Consider the following 12585-nt stretch of genomic DNA (forward strand, 5'->3'; position numbering starts at 1 on the left):
TATATCTTTTTGAATTGGTTTTGCTAGTTTGTGCAAGCTCTAGAGCTAATGATGGGGACAGTGGCCCATAACTCTCTTAAATAATTTTCCTGCTTCATGAGCAGGGTGTCCAGCAGAGCTGTTACTTTTTTGTATTCTCATATTATCTCCCCAGTCACGAAATCTCTACCCTATAAGAAAGGTTGAGAGAGGGAGACTTGGGCCCTGTTATTATCAGGCTGCTATGCCTTGAGAAGAGCTTCTGGCCATACAAGTGGGGCTCATTAGAATAAGAGAGCCTCAGGCCTCAGCTGATTTTGTCTGGAATACAGCGACTGCAAAAGGGAGCTGGGGGGATAAGAAATGCTAGTCACAGTGAGCTAGGAGGGGGTAGGAAGGGAGCAAGTTGAGGCTCAAATGCTATAGATTTGCTGTTCTTACTGAGAATTAGTAGATTTTCTTAAACAAGTGTGAGGCAGGAAAATAGGGTCTGCAGACAGGGAACTTAAGGTCAATTTGAACAAACTTCTAAAAGAGAAAACACCAAGGTCTAGGGGCAGAAAATCTAGGGCCAATTCATGCTGACTTCCCAAAACTGGATCAAAAGGAAAACGCCTGGGTTTGGGGGCAGGGAATCTGAGGCCAGTTAACACTAACTTCCTAAAACTAAACCAAAAGGGAAAAAAAAACTCTCTCCCCAAGCTGAGTATCAAAGGATCAAAAGCTACTCTCCCTACAGCCCTCCCCCTTCCACCACATCTCAGATGGAAAGGGGGAGTGCCGGCCAGACGCGGTGGCTCAAGCCTGTAATCCCAGCACTTTGGGAGGCCGAGACGGGTGGATCACGAGGTCAGGAGATCGAGACCATCCTGGTTAACACGGTGAAACCCCGTCTCTACTAAAAAATACAAAAAAAAATAGCTGGGCGAGGTGGCGGGTGCCTGTAATCCCAGCTGTTCGGGAGGCTGAGGCAGGAGAATGGCGTGAACCTGGGAGGCAGAGTTTGCAGTGAGCTGAGATCCGGCCACTGCGCTCCAGCTCCAGCCTGGGCAACAGAGCGAGACTCCGTCTCAAAAAAAAAAAAGGAAAGGGGGAAAGGGGGAGTGCCTTGGATAGGCCACAGGCCAAGCAGGGACCATCCCTTTATCTGCATGGGGTGCCAGTTCACCTCAGCCTTTAACTAGTCACAAACCAAAACCTTCTTCCAGATAAGGGGTAGCCAACAAGCACCTCACCTCAAACTGGGTACTTAAAGTCCAGAAAACTTTGCACCCAGGCCCTTGAGCAGCTTGCTCAGGCCTGCTCCCACTCTGTGGAATGTTTTCTCTCTTTAACAAGTTTCTGCTTTTGCTGCTGCTTTCCTGCATCTCATTCCTCTGCTACTTTGTGCGTTCTGCTCAATTCTTTGTCCAAATCTCCAAGGACCTGGGCAACTCGTAGTCAAGACCCTCCACCCGTAACAAGTGTTTGTTTTCCGTATGTACTTAAAACTATTTCCAGATATTTTAAATGGTTTTTATTTTCTTTTTTTTTGAGATGGAGTCTTGGTCTGTCGCCAGGCTGGAGTGCAGTGGCTGGATCTCGGCTCACTGCAACCTCTGCCTCCCGGGTTCAAGTGATTCTCCTGCCTCAGCCTCCCGAGTATGTGGGACTACAGGCGCGCACCACCACACCCAGCTAATTCTTGTATTTTTAGTAGAGAGGGTGTCACCATGTTGGTCAGGATGGTCTCGATCTCTTGACCTCATGATCCGCCAGCCTCGGCCTCCCAAAGTGCTGGGATTACAGGTGTGAGCCACTGAAACCAGCTGGTTTGTTTTTTAAAGATTTTTCACTAGTTCATGTTGTTTGTCTGGGGAATAGGTCTCAGGGGCTCCTCTTGCTGTCACTCTAGAAGTCATCTTGTTCTATTCTTTCTCATCAAACTTCAATCAAACTTTTGCATCCATCAGTCCACTAAAATTGCTGTTATTGGGGTCAGCAATTATTTCTAAGTGGCTAAATACAATGGTCAGTTTTCAGTTATTTCACTTGAACCACCAGAATTTTTTGGACAACTGATAACTCTGTTCCTTTTTATACAGTGTTTCCTTGGCTTCCAGAAGCTCAGGGTTTTTCTCCACCTTCACTGGTAGCTGCTTTCCAGTATTCATGCTGGTTGCTTGTCTTCTCTCTGACTTCTTAAATTTGAATGCCTCAGGGCTTAATCCTCCTCTCTGTGTAAATTTATCTAGTCCCAGGGTTTCAAATGCCATCTACATGCTGAGATTCCCAAATTTAACTTCCTACGCAGCTCTGTTTCCTCATGCCAGATGCAACTCCTGCCTCCTCAATAGATCTAATTAGATGTCTAGTAGATGTACCAAACTTAACATTAAAAATTAAACTCCTCTCCCTAAACCAATTTTACTTGGACTAAGCACAGAAGCACAGTGATCAGCTTAAAATCAGATGCTTTTAACTTAGATATCTTTACAAGTTTGTTGGAAACCCTTCAATAGTTTCCCAGCTCTGTCAGAGTAGAAGGTAAAGCAGCGTTTCTAGGCCAATGGTGCATATTAGAACATTTGAGGGCTTTAAAAATAAACACACTTGGCTGAGCCTCACTCATAGAAATTCTGATTTTGTATATCTGATGGGGATGGAACAGTAGAATGGCATGCAAACACACACACACACACACACACACACACACACGTTTTAAAGATCCACAGGTGATTCTCAAGGATCTACTAGATTGAGAACCACTACATTACAGTAGAAATGGAGGAGGAGTCCAAGATACACAGGAGTTGTTGTTAGTAATATTAATGTATAATGCTGATCATTCTTTGTATGATATATCAGTAACAGCTAACATTTATTGAAATCTGTTAGGTAAAATGCACTGGGGTTATGCATTAATTCGCTTAGTCTTAAACACATTATAAAGAAGGTTCTACCATATTTGATTGATTCTAAGAAACACTATTTCACATTTTAATATCTCTAAACTCTAATGTGTTTTAAAATCAATGACATTGGATAATCACTGCTGGCCAGATGACAGTTGTGATGTAGTTCTCATTGCCTGCACAGACGTAAACTTGATTATTGTAGTCAATGATACTATGTGAAACATACAATATATTTAGCTTAACTCAAAAAGTGATTTTTAAAAACTTGGACTATGAAGGTGAATAAGTCGTAGCAAAACTTTACCCAATTTATTTTGCTTTTATTTTCCTCTCTGTATAAATATGAATGACATAACAAAACTATATCTAAATAATTATATAAGAGCTCTTTCAATATGTAGAAAATAAATATTCTCAGTGGGAAGTGAACATTGTGCAATAGTTGAATAAGTGTCATGTTTTCTTTGTAACTGGTACATCAAATAATGATTGATTGTGTCATAATATTAGATGAAATACAACATATTTCCTGTACAACAAACAGATGCATAAGTTACATTATAAGTAGTCCGTTATAAAACCAACTTGTTCAAACTCAGGCTATCTGTAAAGTTCTCTGTATGGTTCAGTCTGACAGACTTGGTTTTAAGTTACAGCTCCTTCTTTTACTAGTTGTAAGCTTTGAGCATTGCACTCTAGTCCTCAAATTCCTTATATAGGTAAAGGGCAAATATACATATTTTTAGTGTGAAAATTAAATACTATTTTTATTAAGTGCCTAACTTAAAATGTTAGGTCATATTCTCTCAACTTGCCCATTATTTGACTATTTGTTTGCATTATAGTTATCAAATAACATAGTCATTCTTCTTTATCAAATACCAACAGACCCATAATTTCCATGCACGTTATGCTTGTGCATGTGTGATTGATACAAATAGAAACATCAAAAAAACTATGTCATGTATTTTCCAGTTAATAATATAGATTTGCAGATCTGTAAACATTTTTGAGGGCTGGGATTTTATTTGGCTTGTTCATTGCTGTACTTGTCTAAAAGTGTGCTTGAAACAAAAATAGTTGTTCAATAAATATTTGTTGAAGGAAGGAATAAACTAATTTAATACTAACACAAATATGTCTCATTCATTTTTTCAGTTACCTAATAAGAACACAGAACTTCTTTCTAGAATCATTTTTAATGACATGAAATAGTTTTGATATACAAAAATCTCTCTGTATCTATAAATGAGTATACTTTGAGGCATACTCATTTATAGATATAGATATCTATATATAGATATATATATTATATGAGGTAGGCAGGTATATATCTTTAAGATATATTTTCAGAAATCTAACTAGTGAGCCAAAGAGTTTTTAATTTTGATAGATAATATATGGAGTAAACATCTTTTATTTTTGCTTGCCCAGCATAACTCCCCCTTATTTTGAAAACAAATCAAGATTCTACTTTAGAGAATTATTCCTTTTTACTTCTCTCTGAGTTCCTGTGGATTTTATGAGGTTGAACCCACCCCTAAGCTCCAGGGTGAGCATTTGTGTTGAAAATAAGGTTGCCAGATTGAGCAAATAAAAATACAGAACACTTGGTTAAGTTTGAATTTTAGATAAAAAATGAACTTTTTAGCATAAAAACACATATATACACATAAACATCTGACACATATATCGAGATATACATTCGTTTGAGTATATAAGACAGATAAGATATTGTGGTTAGTGAGACTACATTTTTTAGAATAAATCAATATAATGTTTTAGTCTAAGTGACTGGGTCTAAATATAAAGATAATAGCATATAATAAAGAAAAAGTGACTTGAGACAAATTTGTTATATTGTACATATAGTAAAAACAGTGCCCAAAGTTTTTTGGTTTAGGGTTTTTTTTGAAATTAATCCTGTGTATAATTATGAAACAGTTCACATTTACTTCCATTACTAATCTAATTTCCAGAAAACTTTTCAATATATTCTATTGCCCTATTCATGACATCACAATAAAGTAAATCCAGGTGCTCCCCTAAGAACTGTGTACATATGTGTGTGTGTCTGTCTGCCTCACTGAAATGTTTTAAAACTACAAATTCCCCAATAATGGGGTCAATGTCTTTTTCTTTATATCCTCAGTATTTATCAATTTGCTTATAATATAGCAAGAAACTGATATACCTTTGTTGAACAGAGCAAAATGGAAGCACTATATTTACCATAAGGTCTTTGGAAACAGGTTTAAAAGGCATATATCAGTTATTTTTCAAATCTCAACCCCATACATATTTGACTTCTCAATTTCAGTTATTTTAAAGTAAATTTATGTTAAAATTTTCAAAGTATGATAACGCAATAGGCATGCTGAAGACCTGTAATTTCTAGTCTCACAGGATAAAGGAAGAAAATTAATACAATAATAATAATTTTAGTTTGCAATTCAATAAAAAGCAAATGACAAGCAACAGTAAGTTGACATTGTGGCAATTGACTGCAAAGACATTTATTTGAGCGAAATATTTACTAATGAGTTTTAAAAAGTACGTGTTTAATGGAAAGCTTTATCTATATGTTAAAATGCTTAAACATTTACAAAATACAGAGCTTTGAAGTGCTATGAAATTCTACAAAAGGTTGTAGGCAGTACCTAATCAGTTAATTTGAATTTATCCACCTAAAATAACACTTTCACTGTTTCCTTAATGTTTTTATCCTGTGCCCAGTCCTCTTTCTGTAAACATATTTAGTGTCTCAGGAGAAAAGAGTAGTTCAATTTGTAAAACACAGCTACATTGCATTAATATTACTTAGATGAGAGTCTATTTATCACTATTTACCACGTCAGAGAATATTTTATAACTAATTGGTTTATATACCCATAAAATGTCATTATTAAAGTATAGTTTAATATTATTACTTATGTCTGGTTTTGTAACAATAAAACAGGTATAGAAGGAAAGAACTAACGTATTTGCCTCTGGAAAACTAGTTTGTTACTCAAAGCTACTAAAACTCTACTTGTGGATATTGGTTTATTATTTTTAACTCAAATTTAAGGGTGATAATAAAAATTACAAATCTAGGTTTATGATTCATGATTACAAACTGTGCAGGGAGATAGGGCATTATGAACATAAATTCAATCCCTCATTGGACATGTCTTATCCTCCAAATTCTCCTGTATTGATTTTGAAGCAGAAGAGAAGTCTAATATATGAGAAATAGTAAAAAGTAGTGTAGTCGCTGGGCGCGGTGGCTTACGCCTGTAATACCAGCACTTTGGGAGGCCGAGGCGGGTGGATATCGAGGTTAGGAGATCGAGATCATTCTGGCTAACACGGTGAAACCCCGTCTCTAATAAAAATACAAAAAAATTAACTGGACGTGATGGCGGGCACCTGTAGTCCCTGCTACTATGGAGGCTGAGGCAGGAGAATGGTGTGCACCTGGGAGGTGAAGCTTGCAGTGAGCCAAGACTGCACCACCGCCTTCCAGCCTGGGTGACAGAGCAAGACTCCGTATCAGGAAAAAAAAAAAAAAGTAGTGTGGTAAAGTTCTACATTAAAATATTTTTAAACTTTAAAAAACTGTAAATTTACAAGAATTAAAAAGGAAAAAATTGCTATCACATGAAATGTAGTGATCATTCAAATACTCAGACTCACTAGTAATATGAAGTTAATGTAAAAATAACCCTTCCTTTACCTATGGATCTTTTATTCTACAGATTTTGCAGTTAAAGTTTCACTGAGACATGCTACATTTAAACAACTCAAAAAGGAAAAAATTAGCTTCTTGTAACTACTAAAATATGCATTATATTTGCACACATCATAGTCAAATATATGATCAAATCTCTTCATTGCAGTGAACAATTAAATATCTTCAACAATCAAATATCTTTATGCGTTATGATATCTATTAAAATTCAAATTTCAGAATAAGAATGAAGATTATCAAGCATAAAAACAGCTCAATAGACTCCTTTTTACATATACTTGCTCCTGACAAATATTTTAATAATGTGATGACTATAACTGAATGTGCCACTGAAGCTAAATGTTTTTAACACCTCTGTAAAAAGGACAAGCTATATAAATGAATTCATCTTTCTAGCGTATTATAATATTTCCACTTATCAATATACACTTGTTGTTTCCATTCATTAGCGCATCTCAAAAGAAAGTTTCTATCTTTTTAACAGTTACCATAGAAATTTGTTTGGGGTTAGTGTATGAAGGGGTCATATCAAAATTGAAGCCTTTTGTAGTTTCATTTTTTTTTAATGTGTGTTTAATAGCCCCTGAATTCTCAAGGGTGTTATTCAAAAGTCATAACATGACTGTCCTCTGAATTTAAAATTATGCCACAATAAGTATATCTGTGTTTATGAGAAAACAAAACTTTAGTTAAAAAAGTAACACACCTAGTTGAATGAACACAATATGTTAAAACATTTCCCAAGATTATTTTCATTTTAAACTTTCATTACATTTGGAAATGCAACTAGTACAACTGCTGTAATAAAACCAAATAAATTCTAAAAAGAAAGAATCCTTTAAGTAACTTTCATTTACTGTAACACATAAACTGTCATTTTACTAATCAAAGGTGTCCTCTGAGCTTTACAATAATTGATCTCTTCAATGTTTTGAAGAGACAGTAACATTCACATAAAGAAATAATAGTGGGTTATTTTCCTTTTGGAAATACTACAGTTAATCTAATATTTAAAACTGAATAAAGAGAGGATTAGACATAAACATATTTTTACCTCCACTCACATGAAGTCTATAGTTGGAATTATCACATAACTACAACTAGTGTGGTTAAAAATCTTCAGGTCTCTTAAGACCAAAATGAAAAACAACTTCTTAACATAGTAGTTTCCCCCTAAATACGTTTCAACACACCCAGGGGATGCCTAAAACTGTAGATACTACCAAGCCCTACACAGACTATGTTTTTCCATATACATACATACCAATGATAAATTTTCATTTATAAATTAGGTACAGCAAGAGATTAACCACAATAACAATGAAATAGAACAATTATAATAATATGCTGTACTAAAATTTATGTAAATGTGGTCTCTCTCCCTGTCACTTCCCACCTCCCCCCAACATTTCTTTCTCTCAAAGTATTTTAATGTTTTTGGACTCCAATCGTCTGTGAGTAACTAAAACTATGGATAAGGGGGGATGACTGTAATATAAACATTACTAGCTAACAGCAGCTCTCTAATACTCATCAAAGTCAATGTCATCTTTACTTTGGACATCAATGTATGAATAGTTTCTAAAATATTTAGGATTTTACATTTAAAGGAATTTATTAAAACTATATTTGAGAAAATTCCTCACACTATTTTTTAACATGTAATGCTATAGCATAACATAAACTTTCAAGATACGTTTTCTTTTTCGGAAGCGGTAGCAAATTAAATACAAACACTATTATACATTTTAATAGAAAGAAGCACTACCTGCATGAGTTTTGGAAAGAAGAGCATTATATTAAAGGAATTTCCAGAGGACACAGTAATATTAATAATACAGATATAAACTGGAAAGTGATCCTAATCTAGCTCCCCTCTACTATTTCTCTTTTATCCTTTCCACATCTACCACATATATTGAATGATTCTGACTTCCAAAGGATAAATTTATATTAATATTTTAAAAATTAAAGTAGTATCAGCTTGCCAGAGCACCTGTTTAGTATGTAATAAACAGCATTACTACACTGAGATAATACAATAGTAGCCAAAATCAATTTGTCATTTTGAGAAGTATGAAAGTTTTATAGCTAAACTATTCATATTAGTTTTAACAAAAATAAAATATAATTTTTAAACTTTAGTTACTACATGTAGACATTTATAGGTCTTGAAAGACTAGACCACAACTGAGAATTAACTCTAGGATACAAATCCTTCTTTTAAGAGGTAAGGAAATTTAACTAGACCACTTACTTATATTCAGCTGCCAATTAATAGTAGAGTTACAAATCGATATTTTCACAATGCTATATTTACATACACATATTTTATAAAGTTTAGAGATCAGATATTTAAATAGTGCTCCTCATGATGCAATGGGAACCGAGGATCCCTGACTGATTCAGCCTTCTCTTCTAATGATCAAGGACATAACTTCTCACTTGCCCTATTCCATTATGGAAGGAAGGCCTTCACACTACCTGCCTATAATTATGATTTTTCCTTCCTGAATCTATAATTTCACTGTAATAGATCATCTAACATGTCTAGATGATTGTTTACCTCTGCAGAGAATTTGACTTCTTGCCAAATATTTATATATTTATATTTAATAAGCTCTTTTTCAACTGGATTACTTTTTAACACGCAGTCATTTCAAGTAAACCTTCACTGATGTTGCACTGGCCATATACAGAAAATCAGAGAGGCAGAGAGTATTAAGATGAATGATTTATTTGAAGGCAAGGAGGGACTCCAGTTTACAAATATATTATACATAGGTACTGATCTTTGATGGGTGCCTAAAAGTAGACTAAGAAGAACTCATGTCACTTACTAATTCTATAGCTTAGAACACTCTGGATTATTTTTACATCTTTAAATATTATATTATTTTACGTGGAAAAAAGAAGGTAAGCAATTATACTGTCGTTTTATATTGTTACCAAAAAAAAAAACCCATATAGAAATATATGGAGAAATGCAATAGCAAATAAAATACTAAGATTAATACTAATAAAATATAGTATAATAAAATAATACTGATAAAAACAGAAACTAGCTTTCTGAATAAATGAGATATAGAAGAATAAACCTACTGCATACTTTTGCTCCTCAGATGATTTTGTTTCTTCGTTCCTTTCAATTAATGAATATACACAATTTACATAATCAGTTGTTATTTTGTAAGAATATTATTGTTTTCACCAATTTTAGGATTATAAGAAAAATAATTAATTCTAATACAGAAATTTATCCAATGGATGTGCTCTTTAAACATAGTTGGATTATTAGATAATCAAAAAATGGAAAAGATTTGATTCCCAAAAAGGGAATGTTATAATAAATTTCTAGGCTATAAAATCTTTTCCAAAACCAAAAATATTTATCACCCAGAATTTTAAATTTCAACAGACACTTATGAAAAATAAATTATGTCTTTATAGCATAACTAAATGCCTAAGTTAAATATATTACAAAATCATTTAAACATAATAATTGTATTCACTATAAATTCCAATACCATTTTTAGAAACTGTTTGCAACACACCAATGCTTTTACAAATACTAACTTAAAATTACAGTGATAAAGTTTGCTCTACAGCTTAAAAAATACTAGAGTGATTTTTGAATATTAGTATGTAAAAATGATTTGAAATTCTGTATTCCAAGACAGCATGTTAATTAACAGACAATAGAGATTCATTTATTTGCTTAAATCTCTAAACAAAAGATTAAATAATATTACTGATACCTCTCTCCGTCGAGAAGCCCAACAAGTTTGTTTGATCTTCCATACCACAGCAGCCACCAGCAATAAGGACAGGAAACAACTGGAGAAGAAAACACAAGTAATTTTTGCTCAAAACTTATTTGAACTATGTAATGAAAAAAATAGTACCTGAAAGACTCAAAAATATATATAAGTAATTACTTTGTCTAGGTAAACAATCAAAAATAGGATAAATTTCCAATGTTTAAACTGTTCCCTCAAATAAAATAACGATGTACAGGTAGAAAAAATATTTATATTTCTTGCTACAGATTATGGTCAATATTTAGAATTTTCTCTGTCAAAAGGAATATAAATTTATAATTCCGTTGGTCTTATGAAGCAACAGAAATCACAACCAAAATCTATTTAGAATTGCTATTATGATTCATAAAATATGGAAATTTTATAAAACCAAATGTCACACATGTATATTTATATTATTTTTATCACTATTTTATATATGAACATATTCCAGTGGTTCCCAACCAAAGATTATTTTGCTCCCTCCCCCTAGGGATCATTTGGCAATATCTGCAGCCATTTTTGTTTGTCAGAACTGGGAGAGGAGTGCAGGGTGTTGCAAGAATTCTACAACGCTGAAGACTGTCCCCAGCAGCAAAGGATCGGCAATACGAAATATCAGTAGTACCGAGGCTGAGAAACCCTGGCATATGCTAATGTTTACATTAAGAAATAAGTCAGTTACAATGTTCATACATGTGGTCTAATATATTAGGTATTATATGCAATAAACTATGATAATGCAGGGTACTTTGTTAGAAGTAACTCAAGCCTGACAAATCTCAAAATGACAGAGATTTACATGAATCTCATTAATCAATTGCAACCCTGTATCACTGTTTATTTTCCCCTTATTTGCTCTGTGGTCATAGATTATGCTATGAGAAGACCCAGAAGTCAACAGAACTGGGCCATTACAGATTCACTGGTTACTGGACACCACAAGAAAAACCTGGTACTCATCCTTAATTGATAATCACTGTGTTCATCACTTGAGTCACTCATAAGCAGTGGCAATTTTTGACACTTTCCACTCTTGTCAAGTCTTCAATATATTTTTTCCCCTTGCCTATGCCTCAATTGAAGCAGAAGACCTTAGAACATCCTTCAGTGACAATGATAACAACAATGTCGATTTTAACATCTATCGATTGAGTGCTGCACACATTCCAGATGCTGTGCTGGATACGTCACACCAATGATTGGATTTAGTTTTAGAACTCCTTCAAGATAGCATGTATTATTCTTATTTGAGAAAAGAGGAATCCAATCCTCAGAGATTTTGAAGTTCATTGCTTATAGTCACACATGGAGTAAGTCGTAGGACCAAAATACAAATCCAGCTACTTAAGCCTCAAAGTTTTTTTCTTTCCATATGCTGGCAGCTCTGAGTGTGCCCACTATCTCATAATCATTCTGTTTCAATATCTGTTCTCTAATCCCACCTGCAGAATCAAAGGAAATCTATTTTTTTAAAAGTCAGTGATACTAACCTTTCCAACCATAGAGGTGATTTTAACATAGGTATCCTTTATGTAATATTCAACATTTTAGGGGACACTTTTCTCAGAATTTGTTTTCAACAGAAAGTCACCATGATTTTCTAGAAATTATATAAACTGGTGTTTTCTCTACTATCAGACTTTAACTTCTCAACTGACAACATTAATCATTCATTCTTTAAAACTCTCTCCTGAATACTTTCTTTCATTTTGTTTTGTTTTGTTTTGCTCAATACTTCCTAACTCAATATAGGTTCAATGAATATAGGTTATATTCCAAATTCCCTCTTTTAAATTATGGACATTCCTTAAAATTCACTTCATGCAATTGTGCTCTTCTTTTCTCTTGCCCTCAAAGAGAAAGCGCAGTTATTTTCATGATTTCAACTATGACCTCAATTGAAATGATTTCCAAATCTGCATCTTTACATCTGTCAAAATGAGAGCATCTTATCCTTGAAAGGGATATAAAAGATTTCTTAGTTCCAAGTCCCTCCCAGGAAGGAAGTTCCCAGTACAGCTCTGATAGTGATCCAGCACCTAATTAAATACTCATTGTAGCTGACAAGTTGAGAAGTTGCTGACTCACAACTTAGTGCATTCTATTTCTAGTTAATTCAAATTTTGAAAATATTCTTTTTTTTTTTTTTTTTGAGATGAAGTCTCACTCTGTC

At 34.0% G+C, this 12585-nt stretch overlaps 1 protein-coding gene across 1 annotated transcript in view; it reads right to left on the minus strand.

Moving 5' to 3' along the window:
- Nucleotides 1-12585, minus strand: part of ATRNL1 (attractin-like 1) — an 834587-nt gene that overhangs the window by 389408 nt on the left and 432594 nt on the right. The window contains exon 26 of the mRNA XM_011927827.1: nt 10368-10446. Within this exon, the coding sequence (XP_011783217.1) occupies nt 10368-10446 (79 nt within the window). The remainder of the gene's footprint in view (nt 1-10367; nt 10447-12585) is intronic.

This window comes from Colobus angolensis, unplaced genomic scaffold (genome assembly GCF_000951035.1).
Source record: "Colobus angolensis palliatus isolate OR3802 unplaced genomic scaffold, Cang.pa_1.0 Scaffold75, whole genome shotgun sequence".
Lineage (NCBI taxonomy): Eukaryota > Metazoa > Chordata > Mammalia > Primates > Cercopithecidae > Colobus > Colobus angolensis.